Genomic DNA, 21,534 nt, shown 5'->3' with positions numbered 1-21,534 from the left:
AAAGGTCAGTTGCCCCGCACCAATGAGGGATACCCCTGGTGACTCAGGTCCTGGCAGCGTGGCACTGGCTGTCACCTCAATAGGCTCAGTGGCTGTCAGCAGGGTGCCACCTGTGGCCAGGCAGATGGAAGAGTCCAGGGGACCCTCAGGGGTGGGAGCAGGAACAGTGGTTAGGGGGAGAGAGAGCCTGGGGAAAGGGGGGCCAGGGTGAGGTCGCTCAGATCGAGGTCCGCTGGCAGAGCGTTCTCCTCCCACTGGGTGACCGGGGTCAGACCCAGGGCCTCAATCTCCTCGTAGATGGAGATCACCACCCCGGGTCTGCCCTGCCAGTGTCAGAAGCAACACTGGTGGGGCTTGCTGGCAAGGGCATCAAAGGGCAGGAGGGGCTTCATCGGGGGCCTCCACAAGGAGGGGCTCTAGTGGAGGGGTGGTGCTACCCTCAGGTGCTGCCACATCTTCCCCAGCTGGCACCACTGGATGAAGTACACCTGAGGGCAAGCAGAAGGCTTGGTGTTGGTGCCCCCCTTCCTGGTCTTCTGGGGGGCCTCCGAATCCAATGGCAGGAGTGGAGCTTGAGCATTCCACTTGTCTCGCTTTCCCTGTACTAGGGCCCAACCCTCCATGGCATCATCTGAGGGCTGGCTAACAGGGGTTGGGTCGGGGAGCAGGGGCGATGGCTCAGGGACTTGGGGAGGTAACAGTGGGGTGGCATGAGGAAGGGAAGAATCCCCCTGGGGCGGGCCCTTTCCTATGCCCAGCGGTATCCTTGATGCACCCTCCTCCACAGGCCCCGACAGATTGCACGCAGCAGAGGCGGGGCTCTCCTGCTCATCTGGGCTTGCTGTGGGAGGTACCCCTTGGGCCCGAGTGGGAGCAGTGGTGGACTGAGAAGGACTGAGAACAACCAGGCTGGGAGTGGGGCAGAGGAACCAAGGGGCTAGCTTCAGGGCTGGGGCGGGACAAACAAACAAAAACTGAAGAGGGAAAAGGGCCGGGCAGGCAAACAAACTGGAGCTAACAAGGGGCTGGGGAAAAAGGTGGGGGAAGCAAGGGCTGCAAGGGGAGACGGGAGACTGCTGTAGCGGTGGGGAGGGAGGGGAAGTCCGAGGGGTGGGGCAGCACGTGCGCCTACATGCACCTGCAAAAAAAGAGTCAGTTTGGGCTGGCTGCTGCTTCAGGCCCAAAAGGTGGTGAAAGGGCATGGCAATCCAGGCGAGCAGCTAAATCCTCGAGGCAGGAGCTGAGGCAGATGGTAAACAGCCAGTGGGAGTGGTGGAGGGGGCAACGGTGGCGGTGGGGGGGGACACAGATGCACCAGGGGGCAGACTCCCTGCCACACCCCCTATGTCCCCACAAACACAGTCAAAACCCCCACCACAAGAGCACAATTTGAAAGTTACTCAGTCTTGGAGGCCCCCTCCACGTTGGTCTGCAGAGATTCCGCGCACTCCCCCCAGCGGCAAATGATCCTCTTTGTCCTGCTCCATGAGACTCCAGCAGCTCCCGGACAGCAAACACCACAGCAGCAGCTCCAGTGACTCCAGGTGGCAGTGTGGCAGCCAGCCAGGCAGGAAGGACCCCTCAGAGATGGTGGTGGTGGTGTCCACAGCAGCAGCTGGTGCTGGAGCAGGGGTCCCTCACTCCCCTCCTCTGGGGAGCAGGCCAGCAGCCCCCTGCAAGGGGCTGCAGCAGAAGCAGCTGCAACCAAGGGTTGGGGAGGGTCTGGCCCAGCACGGGGAGCAGCAGCAGCAGCAGCAGGGAGAGCTCAGGACCTTGCAGCAGCAGCCCCCTACTTCCTTCCACCCTCCATGCCAGAAAAGGAAATTGGATGAAACAGGAAAGTGAATGAAGGGAGAAATATTAGTCCCAGGTTAAGCAGGTCCCTTTTCCCTGGGTAAGGTAACAGGGGCAGTTCCAGAACAATAAGGAAGTTGCTGGAATCAATTAAGGCAGGTTAATTAGCACACCTGGTGCCAATTAAGAAGCTACCATAATCAATTAGGACAGGCAGGCTAATCAGGGCAGGCTAAAAAAGACCTCACTTCAGTTAGTGAGGTACATGTGAGGAGCGGGGAGCAAGAGGCACACAAGAAGCTGAGAGTGAGTAGATGTATGGCTGGAGCACTGAGAAGTACAAGCGTTATCAGACATCAGCAGAAGGTCCGGTGGTTAGGACAAAGAAGGTGTTGGGAGGAGGTCATCGGGAAGTAGCCCAGGGAGTTGTAGCTGTCATACAGCTGTTACAGGAGACACTATAGACAGCTGCAATCCACAGGGCCCTGGGCTGGAACCTGGAGTAGAGGGTGGGCCTGGGTTCCCCTCATTCCCCCACTCCCTATTTGATATAAGAGGAGTTGATCTGGACTGTGGGTCCCACCAGAGGGGAAGGTCTCTGGCCTGTCCCCGACCCATTAGGTGGGCCAGCAGAGACTGTGGGGATTGTTCTCCTCCTTTTTCCCATGCTGGCCAGTGATGAGGTTAGCTGATTGAACAGCAGGTTTGTGCCACTAACAAAAGGAGCCAAACTGAGGGCTCCCGTAAACCTCTGAGGCAAGCAAATCCACCAGAAAGCGCAGAATCCATCAAGATAGAGGAGGAACTTTGTCACAATATTAATAACTTGGTGAACTTTTAAGTTATTTTTTCAGTTAATAAGAAAGTAGGATTTGTTAAAATGTTGCATAGTCAGCTGCTTTAAATTAAAAAAATGTTAAAAAGCAGTGCAGGAAACTAGTTATTGGTGCACAGCTATATCTAACCAGAAATTTTATTTATAAATTAAGACTTTTAAAAACCCCTAGACAGACCTCATAGAATGAATAATAATGTATGACCTTACATTTTGTAAATATAGCTGTAATATGAAATTATATTACTTAGGATTGACATCATTGTGCCTGATATCCTATAATTGACATGAAATTGTCCCATTTAATGTAGTATATTTAAAAAAAATGTTAAAAATTAATTACAATTTCTCTGAACAATTTAAATTTCAGTTTCCAAAGTCGGAAAATATCTCTTCATATAGTCATGCTTCAAAGTTGATTAGTACTGCTCCATTATATTCCTAACCTAAAATCCTACAATATGTTTGGATATTTATCTCTGTTATAAATGCAAGTTGACAGGTTTTGATTGATAGCTTTTCTATAGCTTTTCAGATTCAAACTTTGATCTGTAACTGAACTTAGCCACTCTTTCTTTATACGTTCCTAGCCTCCAGACTTGTTTTTGTTTCAGTTTTCCCTGTCCTACATTATCTCCAGCCTCAGAAAGGGCTAAATTCAAGTATCTGAAGGGTGTGTACAATTTTCTTTTCTAAAGCACTGCTTAGATTAGTCTAGATTGCACTGAAATCTCTCGATTTTTTTCCAAACATATATAGTCAGCTTCTCGTTATACTATCTTGTGCAAAATAATCAACTCGCTATCTTGAAATTTTGCCACATTCTTTAGAAAAAAGTGGAAATCATAACTACACACAAACATTTCACAGCTGAAATAATCTATCAAATGCACTTTCAGATAAAGGATTGTTCCAAATGTGTTTGCTTCTAGATGCAGCAAAAAGTGGACAACCTTAAGGCTTCAGACCCCAATTCTGCAAACACTTATGTGCATAAATCATCCCATTCAGCTCAATGGGAAGACTGACACTAGAGTCAGTTCAGGCCTTAGCTGCTAAAACATTTCAGAAATGCTATTCAGATTTATGATATTATTCACAATATTATACTCATGTTATGACACTTTAAGAAATTTTCTTTGGACATTTGTCATTTACATTCTTGGTTTCCTCTTTCGGTTAAAGACCTTCATGTAGGTGATGTATAGTAATCTGTATAACATTTATTCTCAAGAACAGTAAACAAATGCAGGTACTGTGTGTCAAAACTCTAAATACTTGTTTCAATCTGTCAAAAACAGCCTCTTCTATGAAATAGTCTTCATACCGAGGGAAACACTATTTTATACAACTGCAGCCAATGCAAATTAGGTAATTCCCTCTCTATTGTAATTTAATAAATACATAGCAGACAGAGCATCATTTTACAATTTCTTAATTAGAAGATTTTCATGTGAATTCTCCACTCACATCTCAACTACTGGATATCATAATCAAAACAATAATCAATAGCTTTACAGAAGTCTTTTGCAGTTCTCTGAATGTAGTTCTCAGACACTTATTGTTAAGCAAAAATGAAGCATACCTCTTGATACACAATTTCATCAAAACACTGCATGGTTTATTAAGTAAAATATAAGCAGATATACCTGCTCCTCTGGTATGGTTAAAATCGCCTTTAATAACTTTGCATGATTTTCCATTACCATTGCAGACACCACAATGATCTTCTCGTGCCAGAGATCCTAATATTCCATCACAGCCAAATTTCTGTGGAGAAAAATAAACCTATCATTGTAATTAAGGGTTAGATTGTGCATTTAGACTGGTGCAGAGCTGTCCCACCACAGGGAGAGCACCACAAGGCATTTCAGATGACAACTTGCCTCCCCACTTTGGAGGGACATGCAGCTTAACAACAAGCCCCCACCCCACTCATGTGGCTGGCGAGTTCTCTTGGCTGTTGTATATAGGGTGGAGCCCTGCCCCTTCACCTTTGTGACACTATGCACTCCTGGGATTGGTAGGGACAGCACAATCCTTATGTTCACCTGATCAGTCAGTAGCTTTATTTGGTGCTTACACTGGCTATGCAAAGCGGGGAAGGTTTGTTGGGCTCCTCTGTAAATGTACCCACATAAGGGCCAGGTACAATCTGACACCAAATCATTTACTGTGCTAGTTTACTATATTAAAATAAATGTAAAAGTGTCTGGAACTTGTATTATGTACTTGGAAATGTAACCCTTACTAATGTTTCATTGAAAGGCTATCAACACAAATACTAAACTTAAAACAAGAAACATTTATTCTAGCAGTACACAAATTACTCTGCTATGCTTATTTCTGTTCATAAACATCATTGCTAATTTGATAACAAAAACAGATTATAATGAATGCCATATGTGGTTCTTATATTAAAAAGTCTAGAGATCCCAGCGTAATCAAAATTAACTGTATTAGTATAGGTGCACTCTTCCAATGAAACCAACAAAACCTCCACTCCTTCTCATAAATTATCAAGGCAATGGCAGAGTAACTAGAAAATAAAATAGAGGAATTACTGTGAACTGAAAAATCTGTTCATGTTCAAGTACATGATGACTGTTACTGCATTTCTCCATTACAGCTCTTTTAAATTAAAGAGAAGAAAGGAGCAGCTCAGGATTTTCAGATGGGAGTTGTATTCCTATTTCCTATCATCATATATCTAGACTAGGATAACATGGGCATTTTTCAAGTGTATAAGTTAAAGTGTTTGAATTAACATGTTAGCTGGTTAAGATGAAACTTACACATTAAAATACAACTTGCCCCATTTGCAACAGGGTTTTATAATGTGTGGATTAAAACTTTTAGCTAATACTTTTAAAAATCTCTTTTAATCCTAACCTAGGCATACTCTGATGTTGCATAGGGTTTAAAGGATGCCTGTGCAAGGTCTCACCCATTGCAGTAAAGACAATGACTGAATGGTATAAGGCTATCCACAGATTGTATTTTCAATAATTAATTACGAAGGAGCCAAAAAGAAACCTCTAGCACTAAAAAGGAGTGAGGAGGACAAAGAGCCACCAAATGAGACAAAGAAAGAGCAGTTAGAGAGATATAAATTTCCATGTACCAAGTGAAACTTTAAGGCATAAACTTTAAGTAATATGCACACAGGGCTGGCTCCAGGCACCAGCTTTCCAAGCACGTGCTTGGGGCGGCAATGAGAATGGAGCAGCAGTCAGTGTCCCGCGGTGGCAATTTGGTGGTATGCAAAGAATTAGTATTAAGCTTTTATTATACATGATTCAGGCCCCGGGGTTGTTGTTTATCTTGACCTATAATTCTGTATCTCTGGAAATCAGGCTGAATTAAATATACATGCACACTCTACATCAGTGTTTCCTTTGCTTCTGAAAGATGAGCCCCTCTTCAAGACAATGAAATCAATCATCCATTGCCTCACCCCCCACTAAGTGTTGTTAAAGATCTGCTCATCTGAATGTATACATTTTCTGTACTGCCTTTCCCCAGCCCCAGCTAGTCCTTCAGGTGCTGCGCCACATAACATATTGTAATAAGTGAAATAAATTTAAAATATTACATTTTATATGTAGATATAAGAGGAAGGCAATGACCCAGCTCTGGACATTTCTTATGCAATATTCTACCAGAATTAACACGTATGTATAGTATGTTAAAAGTTGAGTCTAAAGAATTGATTTGTACCTGGCATCTACCATTTGCGCAGATATCTAATCCATGCTGACCACAAGTTGTCCCATCCATCACCTTTTCTGTTAAAAGAATAGGCTGATCCTTTCCAACAGGGGAACAATATAATGCACAAGGCTTTTCTTTAATAGAAATTGGTGAAAAAAATGCCAAGTTAGTAAAACTGATTTAATCAAAGTAAACTTCTTCCAAACAAATGTTTTTGGTGGTGGCACACAGCTTTCTTTATATTAATCAATGTTAATTATAACAAAAAAAACTTATTTCATTTTATTCAATACAAATGGGGAAAAAATACTGAATCTTTCTTCTGTTTGGTAAACTACAGCTCTTTTTCCTGTTAGAAAATAACTATTAAAAACTTCAGTCTACATAATACTCATGTCATGTTAACTGCTACAATTAGTGAATATGCACATGTTAGCTGTCTAATATTTTGGTTGAAAGAGGAGATTACTTACCTGTATCTAGAGGTTCTTTAAGATGTGTGGTCCCTATTTGTATTCCAAAAGTGGGTGTGCATGCATGCCATGCACCGGATCTGAACGTTTTAAGCAGTAGTTTCTGTTGTCCCGCACAGGCACCTTTGCCATGCTCTCCAGAAGAGGTTATAAGAGGTCATGTGGGGAGATGCACCCTCAATCTCCCTCTTACTGCTGAATAGAGAGTCCACAGCAAAGAGGATGGTGGGCAGGTATTGGAATACAAATAGGGACCACACATCTCTAAGAACCTCCAGTTACAAGTAACTCTTCTTCGAGTGATGGTCCCTATATGTATTCCAAACGCAGGTGAGTATGTAGCACAGCTTGGAGGTGGATGTGAGGACATGATAGGTACAGCCGACTGCAGGACGGCAAGACCCACGGTTGGATCTGCGTCTGCCCACTGGTTGATGGTATAGTGCGCTATGAAGGTGTGGATGGAGCACCAGGTCTCTGCACAACAGATCTCATGCCAGAGGACATCTGACAGGGAGGCAGCAGTGGTTGCGTGAGCCATTGTGGAATGAGCCATGATCCTGCTGGGCAGTGTGGAAGCACACAGAGCATTCAGTAATGCACTTAGGGATCCATTTGGATATGTGCTGGCAGGAAAGGGCTTGCTCTTTCGACCATTCTGCAATGGCCATGAAGAGGCGTGGGGAGATTCAGAATGCAAGAGTCCTGTCCAAGTAGAAGGCCAGTGCCCTGTGGACATCCAGGTAATGCAGTGTCCTGTCTGTGGGAGTGGTGTGTGGCATAGGATGGATGACCGGGAGATGGATGGACTGGTTGAGATGGAAATCAGAAAAGTTTTGGGAGGAACTTAGGGTGAAGGCACAGGGAGACTTTGTCCTATGGAAAATTGTATACAGGGGGCAGGGAGGGGTCAGCCATCATGGCCGCCAATTCGCGGACATGCTGGGTGGAAGTGATGGCCACAAGAGGACCTTCATGGATAGGTGTGTGAGGGAGCATATGGCCAGTGGTTTGAAGGAAGGCCTAGTGAGGGCAGATGGCACAAGATTAAGGTCTTAGGGGTGGAGCAGTGGTAAGGACCGGTGGGAAACAGTTCATCAGGCCCTTCAGATACCAGGTAGTGGTAGGTGGGTAAACATCAACTGTCCATCCAGTGGAGGGAGGAAGGCACTAAGTGCCATGAGGTGGACACAGATCGAGCTGAGTGTGAGGCCTAAGTTCTTAAGCTCCAGGAGATGACCTAGTGGGGAAGTGCTGTCTTGTTTGTTTGTGTATGCCACTGCGGTGGTGTTGTCCGAGAGAATCTAAACATGTTGATTGTGGAGCAGAGGCAGGAACATGTGACAAGTCAGGTGGACTATGCACAGCTCCAGAATGTTGATGTGCATGCATGCTTCTCTTGGGAGTCTATGTCCGCTGCGTGGCACAGCCATCTAAGTGTGCACCTCACCTTGCCCGGGAGATATCTGTGGTAAGGTGGCCATAAGGATAGAGTGGCAAACAGGGTGCCTCTCAGCACCTTGGCAGGATTGGCCCACTAGGTGAGGGAGGTGCAGACACAACTTGGGACAGTCAATGGGGAGTCCAGGTGGGCGACATGGAGCCTGAAGACTGAAAGGCGCCACAGCTGTAGACAGCGCATATGGAGAAGAGCATGTGCTGTCACATGGATGCAGGCCTCCATGTGGTCGATGAGGCACAGACAATGGCATACTGTTGTGCGCTAGTTACAGCACAGGATTGTCACAAGAGCTGTGAGGGTGGCAAAGCGATGTGCTGGGAGGAAGGCTCGCACTACTATAGACTCCAGGCGCGCTCCAGTTAAATGGATTGTCTGCATTGGGAGAAGCATGGATTTCTTGTCATTGACACAGATGCCCAGAAAAGCAAGGAGCGAGTGGAGCAATGGCGATAGCCGCTGCCATCTTGGCAAGGGATAGTGCCACCAGTCATCCAAGTAAGGGAACACAAAGTAGCCAACCAGAGAAGGTGGGCTCCTACAACCACAAAGACCTTGGTAAAGAGCCTGGGGGCAATTGCGATGCTGAGGGGAAGAACCTTGAATTGACAGTGATTGTCACCTATGCGGAAGAATTTGTGGTGGGCCAGATGGATGTTGATATGAAAGTATGTGTTTTTCTTGTTGAGGGCTGTGAACCACACACTGGGGGAGGGAGGGAGGGAATGATGGATGCGAGCATTATGATACATAACTTAATCTTTCTGATGAAAGTGTTGAGTAGGTGGAAATCAAGGATAGGGTGGAGGCCTCCGCTCTTCTTCAGGATGAGAAAGTACAGGGAGTAAAAGTCCTTGCCAATGAAGGGGGTGGGTATGGGTTCAATCACACCCTTCATGAGGAGGGCATCTACCTTGTGTTGGAGGAGGGTGCATGGGTGAGGCTCCCTGTAGCATACTAGGGGGCTCCAGTAGGAAGGGAAGGTGAGGAACTCTATTGAGTAGCCATGTCGAATGATCTTCACTACCCAGCTATCCATTGTGGGCCTTAGATAGTGACGTAATGGGTTCACAGATCACAACCGATGCGTCAGAATTGGGCCTTTGATTGTTGCCGTTGCACGGTGGAAGAGGTGGCCATGGCAGAGATGCTTGGATCTAGAGCACCATCAGGCCGGGTGGGCTGGTGTGTTGGGTAGGGGTGCAGGGGACTGGAGAGTTGCTCGAGTCCTTCAGGGAGTGCAGAGCTTCGTCCATTTTGGCGGAAAACAGCTTGTCCTAGTCAAAGGGGAGGTCCTGGATGGTGGATTGGACCTCCCCGGGAAAAACTGAGGATTGCAGCCACACTTCCCGGCATATCACAATGCCCGTGGCTAGGGAACGGGAGGACATGTCCACCACAGCCTGGAGGCTGACCTTGGCTGTTAGATGGCCTTCCTCCAGCAGGGCCTGGAACTGCTGTCACTAGTCCTGTGTGATGTCCTCCAAGAACTCTGCCAGCTTTGCCTAATTATTAAAATCATACTTTGCCAGCAGAGCCTAGTAATTCGACATACAGAACTGCAGCCCATGAGGTCCAGTCACTTCACTGCCTTATCTCAATGGGTGGAAGTAATGTGTTGGTGTGTCTGTACTGTGGCTGAATGCACTACCAGCGTGGCAGGGGGGCATGGGAAAAAAAAAGTCATGTTCCAGAGCCAGTACAAAGTGTCTATTCGCCCTCCTCTTGTGGCTTAGGGTGCAGGAGACTGGCATGTGCCATGCTGCCCATGCAGGTTGCAAGATGGTCTTGTTGATGAGAGCAATGCGTGTCGGTCCCCAAGGTTGGAGGATGTCCAGCAGCTGGTGAGGTTGGTCCTGGACCTCCTACAGAGGGATACATAAATTGAGGGCTCACCTCTGCAGCAACTCCTGGTATTGGTGGAGAGAGTAGAGGGGGGCTCAGGGACTCATCGAGAGAAGGAGGCCACCATCGGAACTGGGGACACTGGCAGTACCGGGTCTAAGTCCTCTTCTAGGTCCGAGCCAGGTGACTCCGATGAAGGGACCCAGTGGAATGGTGCAAGACCACCAATGGTGGGTACACCTGGTGATAAGGGTCCCAAGTGGGCCATTCCTTCTATGAGGCCGGGTCCTGGGGTTACTGTGGGTAACAAGGGCACAGATACCACCCTGATGGGATCAGAGCGCAACCTGTCTGGTGTGGCAGATGCGCTTGGGAATCTGAAACTGCCAGGAAACTGGGGAGAGGGATGGCTCTTCCGCTGAGAAGCCCTCCGAGTCCAAAGAGGCCTCCGGAAGTGGCAGAGCCATCGAGGCAGGCAGTGCCGTGACCTTTGGAGGCGGGTCCCGGCTGAGGAGGATTGGTGCTTCCGCCAGTGTAAGAGGTGTAAGAGGTTTCAGAGTGAAGAGAAGTGGCAAGGGTAGGTACAGAAGGTCTAAGAGTGCTGCAGGGATCAGCAGTTCCACCCATGCCAGTATCCAGGACATATCCCGCTAGCCATTGAACCAAGAGGGGTTGTGCAGAGCAGAGACCAGTGATTCCTGCTGGGACTGAGGGGGACGTATCAGTGGGCTTTCCTACGGCTCAATTGGCACCGAGACCAACGGTGCTGGTGCCTCTCTCTTGCACTTGGCCTTGCCCCCTGCCTTAGGGGGTGGCATGGCAGGGTCCTCACACAACCTCTCATGTGACTGGGCCTGGCTCAGGGAGGGAATGCAGTGCATTTCAGCAGTGCACAAAAGAGCTTGTGGTACTCCATCACCTTGTCATGTGCTGGCGGTGCTGGTAGATCCAGGCAGAGGGTGGAACGCTTGCTGCCAGTGAAGGGCAGTGCACAGCCTGAGGCCAGAGCACTTCTTCCATGAGAAACTTGGGAAGTCAAAGACATGGCTGTCACGGGTCTACAATGTAAAGGACTTGAAGATGTCACAGCGCATTGCAAGGTGCTCCTCTCACAGACAGTAGAGGCCACAAGTGTGTTCATTGCTCACTGAGAATGAGTGAGGGCACAAGGCGCAGTTTTTAAACCTCTGATTGTGGGACATAGTCCCCAACTAGGTCGGGGTGGTCCCCATAAAGGACAACTAGCTACATTTACGTTATTTACAGAACTACTAAAGAAAGAAATGGAACTAACTATGTACAAATGGACTATCGCTCTCATAGCAACTACGAGTTTGAAGAGAGGATTCCGACCCTGACCATGCAATAAGAGGGAACTGAGGGCGCATCACCCCACACGGCCTCTTAAAACCTTGCCTGGAGCACGTGACAACGTAAGATGCCTGTGCGGGTCAATGGGCACTGCTGCTGAAAACTTCTGGCTTCAGTTCATGGTGCACAAGAGTACCAGTGTTTGGAATATGTATAGGGACCATCTCTTGAAGAAGAATCTACACTTTTATTTTGCTATACTTCTGACAGATCATAAATACTGGTTAAAAAAAGAACTTAACACATTCTGGATTTTTTAACTATGCAGGTCAAAAAAAAAGCATTTATTCTTAAATACACGTCCAAAAGAACCACACACACACACACACACATTCACAAAGAACTGAAAATGCTTTCCTACTGTCAGATTAAGCCAGGGGGTTTCCTTACTGCTTTTACAACTATTTTATGAAAAATACTGTATGAATAATTATGGAAATTGATTTTTTTAATTCTAAGAAGCCTAAAAAATTCTCAAAAGGCTGTTTTTCACAAACATAACAGCTTTACAAATAATGCACTTTGCGCTATCATTGTCAAAGCAATCAAAGATAAAAGATTTAACAGCCCTATCATCGGCAAAATGGAACAAAAAATTGAACCACATGTTCATATTTTTGTTTACAATTGCCTTTCGATTTACTCCCAAACTGTTTGCAGATTTTTTGACAAATATAATTACAATTCTGCCTTTAAAATTAATTTCACTTAGTCACATATACTGTCTGTCTCTGTACCACACTGATTTCTAGATAGAATCTCAGAGGCTTTTGGCTTCGTGAATGGCTTTATCAAATATCAAGGGTTCACATCTCTGTCAAATTAGAAAGCGTACTTGAGCTGAACTTTTCACCCTTTAAAAATTTTTTTAGCCAAGTCATAGAATACTGACTCTTCTGGAGAGCATATATCAGCATTTTTTAAATTAATGTCTTACCAAGACATAATTATTTGCTTCAAGTATTACCTTTGTATACTTTCTTTAGGAAAGTAAAACAAAAACAGATAAAAAGAAAGAACACAAAAATATTGTTAACGTTGATGGGACGCATACGAGACATACTTTGGCTGCAACTAAATAAAGAAGCTCTCTCGTCCTCATTTCTATCATCACTATTTTGCAGTCCATTGCAATTCTGCACAACTGGTACCACACAACTTCAAAAACTGGCTTAATATTAAAAGTCCTATCTGCCCTTTTTTAATTTTAAATACAATTTATTCTCCCTTCAGAATTGTATTACGAATTATCCATTTCAAAACCCACCTATAATTTATACAATACTAATTTGGAAAAGATAGCTATAACCTTCACATACTCTAGTTGCCTAACTCCCTTCTCAGTTCATGAATCTTACTTCTGTAGCACCTACTCCAATGAGGACTACTCCATAAGCGAGGTACTGTTCAGCAGAAAGGTGACCGAATGAGGCCCTTTATTATTTGTTAATTTTCCAAATTGAAGAAGTCCATACCAGTTGTGTATCATGAAACACAACTTTGCATCAGATTGATTAGGGAAGTTGAATCCAGGACTACTTGGATCATAGGCTAGATACTGTCCATGCAATGTGAAGCAGCAGCTTCAGACTACTGCAGCCCTGAGGCTTCACAGCAGATAGAAATTCTTTTTCCACTATGCAAACTGAGGGAAGAATCCATCCTTCCCCTTCCCAGCACAGAACTACCAAGGGGGGAGCTGTGCAATGGAATCAGGATTTCGTCTGCAGTAATTATTACAGTGGTAGAATTTAGATTCGTATGCAAAATCTAGAAAGGACTATGCAATCACTTATTACTTTTTATCGATAAATACACTATTGCAGAATGGGTGTATATTGAATAATATTAAAAATAATAAGCATACCTTGTTGACCATTATCAATATTTGAAGGACGACACTCACTATTAAACTAGGCAATCATTATCCTCAGACAAAAACCAAAAAGGTGGACCTTTCATCAAGCCCCATAGGTCAAGAGAATCTGGCTCTGGCTGACCCATTGAGACAGTGAATTCCAGAACCAAAGGGGCTCCACTGAGTAATACCTATCTTAGATACTTACATGGTGCTCATTACTGTAGTATCAGAGTGCCTCACAATCTTTAATGTATTTATTCTCATTACACTCTGTGAGGTAGGGCTATTATCCCCATTTTACAGATGATGAACTGAGGACTAAGTGCCTTGCCAAGGTCACACAGGAAAGTTGTGGCAGAAATGGAAATTGACTTCATGTTTCCTGAGTCACAGACTAGTGCCCTAATCACTGGAACATCCTCCCTTATAGACATCCTCCAGATTTTTAAATTTAGAGTTGCCAGCATATGTGACCCCAGTGAACTTCAACTGCTGTAATGGGACAGATAAAGACAGTGGTCTCTTGAGCCATCATGACGTAAGCCACATAGGACTTTACAGATCCAGAGACAACTCCTTGAATTACATTTAGATTATCAAATAACAACTTTCCACTCACTGACATGCGCACAATACTGATAGTTAAAGTTTAAACTGCCTTCCAGTCTCAGTGGGTGGGTGGTTTGACTGGATTGGCAGACTCCCTTGTGCTGCCTGAGTGAGGGGAAAGTCCCACCCCTCTCTCAATCCATGTGGCTATGTTCAGCTTGGAGGGGAAGGGAGAGAGTGAGGTTGAGGTGGGGATAGAGTGGGGTACTTGAATCAATCCCTGAGTGCCCAAATGTTCTGCTAGAAATGTGTGCTTATGAAAGACTTTACACTATTTCTTTTTGCATTTGTCCCATTGATATTTCATTTTATGGAAGATGTGTTCATTGGTAAGGTCAACTTCAATATAAAGATGAGACAAAAGCCTTGGACATATGTGAAACTGCCATTAGCATGATGGAAGAGCAGTAAAATTTAAATGATTCAATATGGAACTTATTTTTAAGCTTGAGCCTGATGAATTATAATTCTTTTTTTACACTGCTTTCTAAATGGACATTATGATATTGGATCTAATACATAGAACTATATCACAAGTTAAATGGGTTATGGTTTACTTTTACCTTCATCTATAACAGCCTGCCACTGGAATACATGCTTCTGATATGAAGGTCTGACAGCGAAGGCCTGACATTGCCAGTCCCTGAACGTAGGCATTCCAGCAGGACAAGAAGGATTCTCACATATTTTGTATTGTATTCTGGGTCCATGACAATCTCCTTCAGGACCTGGCCTAGAAAAGATGGAACAGACATGTCTTTTATTTGTTGGTGACATTCTGCCAAACTATGTTTGTTCCTGGTATATTTGCTATTAACAAACATTCTCGTAAATGAGTTTCCTGTCAGGAATGTTCACGGAAATAACAAAATGTAAGTGATTACTGGAAAATATTTAGGGAGTGTGAACTTCAATTTGTAAAGTTTTGCAACAGAAACTTCATGGTAAAAGATCTCTTCCCTGGTTGGATGAGCATAAACATACAAAGTGGTTTGTGTATGCAATCAAAAGCAAAAAAAAAAAAAAAAAACCACACAGCTCAAATCTCAGATTTTGAGTTCTCACAAAGAAGTGACTGTTCACAATCTCCAGAGGAAGAATATTTTGCCAAAATTAGTCAGAAAATTAGTTTGAAAAACAAATAGCTTACAATTTCATTTTAGTTATGTCCTCGTAGACAGGGGAAAAAATATAATCATTTATTCACTCTGAATTTTTTTTTTTTTAGGTCTCATGACAAGTTTACATAAATAAATCTCCTGCTGTTTCTTAGCAAGAAAAACTCATGTGCCCCATTTTTTTGGAGGAAGGCTGATCTTCCCAAACCCTAGAAATCTCCTATTTCCCATTATTCAGTATTTATGGAAAAAGAAGAATTGTATACATTAGCACAGCTGTGTATGACCAGGTTTGACTACAGTTAAACATTACTGAGAAATTTGATAGCACAAAAAAGGAAAAAAATGGAACTTTTTTTTACCCAGTGCATTCGCGCTGTCGACTGCTGATTCCAGTGTTGCAAGTTCTGCTGCAAGTGCTCCATGTGCTCCACTCCCCGTCCAGATATTCAGGAAAAGATGTTCTACTGGTACATTCTCCAGCCTTACACCACTATGCCAAAAGTCAACTCTCAGGTGAAATAATCAAGGCACATCCAAAATAACTCATTGTCTTCCATTTGCACTGGTAGCACAGCATAAGCAGGGCTTATTGAACACACTCTTAAAAACATCAAGTCAAAGAAAATACTAGGAATTTAGGGCCTGTTCGAACTCCCCTTAAAAATCAATAGAATTTTTCCACTGATGTCCATGATAGTTTCACTTGGTCCTTACTGCATAAAACACACCATTACCGACTTCAAGATCATTTGGCTTCCTCTACCGTTCAACTACCCCCAAGAAGCACTGAAATGAGGAGGATGAAATTCAATACAGCTGAGAGATAATCCATATCTATCTATATCAATACACTTATATGAAGTGCTGGGCTTGATGTATACATTCACATGTATTTCTGCAATTTATAATGAAAACTAATGTAATGTAGCACACAAATTTAGGGTAAATGGGACTTTATTGATAATGGGAGGTAGGAATGCCCTGCTTAGCTTTCAGAATATTTTGGGTGGAATCCTGGCCCTAGTAAAGTCAATGAAAGTTTCAATAGGGCCAGGATTTCACCCATTGTATTTCTATACATATACATCATTTGCCAGGAGAGGACAACTACAACTCTCCTCTCATTTATCTACTGTGTAATACACTGTGTAACAGTAAATCATCTGTTAGATTAAGCTCTCAATTTTAGTTTTCTAAGAAATGTCCAGCTGCCATGGAGATAAGCACATTACAAGTATATATAAATAAAACTTTGCAGAGTAGGTAAATGGAATACCCCTCCCCCCCACACACACTTAAAATACACACACACACACACACACAATGTGCCTATCACCATGGTATCTGGGCACCAGTAGCAAAACTAAAATTCAGAGCAATTTTTTTTCAGAAATAGGACCTCAATATTTCACTCTCCAGGAATGAACATTTTGGAACATATTATGCACTTGACAGGGTACATATGATAGGATGCAGCCGTTGTGTTATTAACTTTTGATCTTTTAGTATGGGTCTTCAGACCTGTATCCCTTCCATTTTATGAAGCTAAATGTTCAAAGGGGACATGTTTGGGCAAAAATGAACTTTTTCACAAAACTAGTAATTTCTGTGCTACTGTCTGAAGATGGCTCAGAAATCAATTTTGGAAGCCAAAGTTATAATTCACTTTAGAAGAAATAATATGTGCTCTTGAGCTTCCTGAGAAATCACAAGAGAGTTGTCTTGTTACACACCTTTCTGCTAATTCAGAAATACAAATGAAAATCCATCATCCAGTGCATCATGTGGATTTGTGACCTTCACTGGGGGATTTGTGGGCCAGAAAACAATGTATGGATTACACTAATTGAGAAACAGTTTTTCCTTTATGACAGATATAATATTGATAATATTCTTTACTTAATTGTTTCAGAACACTATCATGTATGTGAGAAACATAGTCGCATAGAAATTTGTGGTACATGAGAGGTGCACAATGTAGTAAAATAAAAGGCTTGCCACAAGCTAACTTTGAAAAAAGGTAAAATCTGCATATCACAAAACATAAATAAATCCCTTCTGCAAAATGCAGTAATAGGTATTATTCAGCTATACAAGAGGGGGCAAGTACAGATAACAGTTAACTTTTCTTTTATCATCTTTTTAGTAATGTATGAGCAATTTGTACTAATGGTACTCTCCATGACAAATACAAACATCAATACTCAAACCAGTACTCTTTTACCTACTAATAAAAAGTTGTATAAACTTTTTAACTGTACCCACAATAGTGTATTTGCTGGATTCTATGGTTCAGATCCAAAGCTGATGTAAATTTTCTTAATCCTCATTGACTTAATGGGGATGTTATGCTAAATTTATGCCATCTGAGAATCTGGCCCAGTATATTTTGTAATTGTACCAGGTACAAAATAAGAATAGAATAACTGGGCATAATGCCTACTGAATTTCAGTGGCATCAGTGACTCAAATATTTCTTTTCATTCTGAGTGAGTACTGAGCTAATGCCCTAGAAAGCTGTCAATGTATACTGTAAAAAGAAAAGGAGTACTTGTGGCACCTTAGAGACTAACAAATTTATTAGAGCATAAGCTTTCGTGAGCTACAGCTCACTTCATCGGATTGCATTGAAGTGAGCTGTAGCTCACGAAAGCTTATGCTCTAATAAATTTGTTAGTCTCTAAGGTGCCACAAGTACTCCTTTTCTTTTTGCGAATACAGACTAACACGGCTGCTACTCTGAAAAATGTATACTGTGCTTCTGGAAAGGACATTTTTCAGATGAAACACACAAATCAAGGCCTTGACTATCTGTGGTCATGAAATATCTGTGTAATTTAGCACAAAGTTACTTTAGTTACTCCCAGTGTAATTCCCAGTTGGGGGTAATCTTAAATTTCAACTAAAATTTTGTCACTTTCTGTCCTAAAGTGTTGTGCAGTGATGTTGGTGGAGTTTTACCATATGGTTACAACATCCTGGGATGACTGCATTTCTGTTAGATTAGCAATTTCTATATATGAAAACTGTGAAATGCTTAGGGATGCCTCTGGTTAAAAATGCCCATGTACATATAAATAGGCTTGGGATAATTCAATTTTTTAATATAATTTTGACAGATAATATTGATGTTTATTTTTAAGCAATTTTAGATATTTATCAATTTTAAATTTTCACGGTGTGCAAAATTATGGGTGAAGCACTTTTCCCCCAATTTTTACCTATTTAAATATTCATTGTTGCAGGAAATTATGGGGAATCAGACAATAATTTAGTGGCAGTAGATGTTGAGATTCAAAACATTTAAAGTTTTATAATCATTAAAACACAAAATTGTCAATGTCACATGTCAAAATATACACATCAATATCCTTAAATCAAACTCTAATACATTTTCAGGCACCATTTTTCTTACTTTGCCTGTCTATAAATTTCAGTTATTATTAATGGAAATATGTTTTCATCTGTGCATGTGTACAATGAAATTAACATTTATTAATATATACCAACAAAAATCTAATCCTTCCAAGCTTACATATAAAGGTAGATATATTACCATAGATATATGGGGTAAAAGGGACTCTCCAGGGACAGTATGTGCACTAGGTAGAGGCTGAGGAACGCTCACAAATCCTTCACTTACAGAACAATTTAATCAGGATGAGCATGAAACAAGACCGACCAAGTAAATGAAATCCCCATCATCTCCTAAATGAAGGAATGTTGTACAACAATACAATACTGTCATGCTCTGTGCAAAACAGAGTAGGACTGACTAACGAATATGAAACTCATCTTGGACCGTGACAATGGAAAGAAGAAACTTTCCTAGTCCAGTAAGATAATTATGATGTTTCAGGGATGTCTTCTTATTTCATTCTGCTAGATGCGTCTTCCACCCCACACTGCTCCTTGTTCTAGACCTAGTCTCCTCCTGCTGCCCCTCTTGCCTCATTATCCCAATCCAAGTCCCTCTACCCTTAGCTCCATATGACAGTCTCTCCCCATGTCCCTCGACTCCACATCCCAACGCCCATGCCTAGCTCTTTGTCCCAGTCTTCCCCCAACACCTGTGGCCCCTTGACCCAGTGTCCCCACAGTGACCTTCCATGCTTGGACCACTCAGCATTCCAGTCAGGCTTCTTCTTTCTCCATGCTGCCTTGGCCCCACATGGTAACACTGAGAACACCTGATAGAAAGGCTCTTTTTCACTGTCCAGTGCTATCGCAGCGCCCGGCTGCTCAAAGAATGAATTGCCGAGAATGTTCTGCTCAGCCCTTGCAGCGTGCTCAGTACAGAGGGAATTTAGCTGCTAAATGCTAACAAATCTCTACTGAGCACATGAGATCTGGGATTTTTAGAGGCACATACTTTGGCCAAATTTGAGCCGATTTTGTTGAGGATGGCAATAGGCAAATTCCTTGTACCAGTGACCCCTCTGACAAATTGAAATTCCCTGTTTCAAAGAATAGAGGCTCTACAGCTTATTAGTTAAATGATTGCAAGGATTCTTTTAACAAAGGCAAAACAATGTATTTTTCCTAATTTTGTTCTGAGAACTGGCTAAACCATTTTTGCTGAAATTTTCCAAAAATATTTAACATGAGGTAGACACCTAGCATGGAAAATTTAATCCTGAACAGTTAAAGGTTAGCAAAAGTTATAAGCAACAGAAAACAAGGTCTTACAGTGGAAACTGTCAGGCAACATTAGTATAGCTGACCCTGCACCACTTATAATATAGTCTTAAGGCTCTCTCCTCTCAATGCATCATGGATTTATACATATATTTCTCTTTTCTCAGAAAAGAATGCTACCTTTAGCAAGAAATAGTAATAGTTTTAAAATATTAAATAGGATACACAAGTCTAGTTTGCCAGTATTGTTAGGGTACACAATCTCATTATTCCAATGGAACAAAAATAAATTAATGGTTTGCTCCCAGTGTACATCACTGATACTATCTGAATACTTTATCTTATTCTGTTTATGATTTTGTTTGTTTTTTAGATGACGAAAACTGTCCTTGGCTCAATGTCTTATGATTCAAAGAGCAAATTATCCCTTAGGGAGACTGCACGGGGGCTGGCAGTGTAATACCACAAGAAAAGAAGATATATGAATGTTTCTATGTTGTTTGTTACTTTTTTCTAAAAAGAGAGTTGGCTTACACACTTGGCCTCCATTTATTGTGATAGCACACATTTGGCAAAGGCACTCCGAAGCATAAAAACTGTTGATGGACATTTAACAGAAGTCTCACTTTAAGTGACCATTTCATTTCTTTGCTGATGAGTTCTTTAGGAAATCTGTCACTCTTTTAGGTGCTCTGACACTTTAAAACTTATTTGAAATAAACCTCTTCTGTAGTAATTTGTATACAGTAATTCTGTATTGGTACTGTACTGGTTCTTCGCATGAAATTAATTCTAGTAAGTAGTGTTTATGAGTGTCTGAAAATTCATATTTCATCTTACAAATAAAGTACTGAAACAATGCCACAATGACGTTCCATTTACAAAATATATTACAAAAAGGAGAATTAGCTTTAAACAAAAATGGTGCAAATGTGAAAACATATTTTGGCTTGGTTAAGTTAGAGATTTTTCACTCTTCATAGGGATAAATACCTTTTCCCCACCCACAAGCAAGCTACTGACCTACACAAATAACTATTTAATTAGGCAAATGCATATGTGTATTCTCCCCATCCCAAAAATATTCATATTGTATATAGAAAAAAACCTATTTTTCTGACGCTAATCAGAATAAACAGTAACTGTAATGGACTCTTTCAAACGTCTATTAATCTCCTTTCTAAAACTGTTATATCTTCAGTACAATTATATTTTATTTCAGGTGTACACAGTAAATAGGGGCATATAAATGATCAATCTGTTTATTTGAACCTGAGACATTACTGATAGGGAAAATCAAAAAAATTATTCACTGGTACATTTTATATTTTCCCTTTATGTTAAACATAAATGACACTCAATTATGTATTGCCAGTCAAAATAGTGTTTTGGTGTTGAGACTGGTAATTTATGTTAAAATATTCAAAAATGACCCTACAGTTATTATATAGTTTGTATAAGGTCCACAGAACCGGATAGTGTTCATATTACATTTTTTTCTGTAGTGAAATTCATTTGTATAGTGACATTGATTTGTTTATATTCTGAACTGTTGTGAGAAACCAATAAAGACATGCTAAAACTATGAAGTGTATTTGCATATACAGTGATAAAACTATCCCTATTGTATACAATGTTAATGTTATATTAATAAGTTATTCCCTGAAATATCTAGTTATATACTGTCTTTCCTAAAATTTACAAATTAAAATGATTCATCTCATATATAAAAGTAATGTGTGCGCAATTTTTCAGAAGCCATTTCCAAAATTTAATCACAATAAATTAATTGCTGCACTACTTCCATGAGTTAC

General features: G+C 42.1%; 1 protein-coding gene across 1 annotated transcript in view; it reads right to left on the bottom strand.

Moving 5' to 3' along the window:
* ADAMTS19 (ADAM metallopeptidase with thrombospondin type 1 motif 19) overlaps positions 1–21,534 on the bottom strand; it is a 286,395-nt gene that overhangs the window by 63,664 nt on the left and 201,197 nt on the right. Inside the window, exons 12-15 of the mRNA XM_038403950.2 lie at positions 15,442–15,572; positions 14,525–14,694; positions 6,350–6,477; positions 4,279–4,399 (exon numbers count right to left, since the gene is read on the bottom strand). Of these exons, the coding sequence (XP_038259878.1) occupies positions 4,279–4,399; positions 6,350–6,477; positions 14,525–14,694; positions 15,442–15,572 (550 nt within the window). The remainder of the gene's footprint in view (positions 1–4,278; positions 4,400–6,349; positions 6,478–14,524; positions 14,695–15,441; positions 15,573–21,534) is intronic.

This window comes from Dermochelys coriacea, chromosome 5, assembly GCF_009764565.3.
Source record: "Dermochelys coriacea isolate rDerCor1 chromosome 5, rDerCor1.pri.v4, whole genome shotgun sequence".
Lineage (NCBI taxonomy): Eukaryota > Metazoa > Chordata > Testudines > Dermochelyidae > Dermochelys > Dermochelys coriacea.
This window is presented reverse-complemented; position numbering and strand designations above follow the sequence as displayed.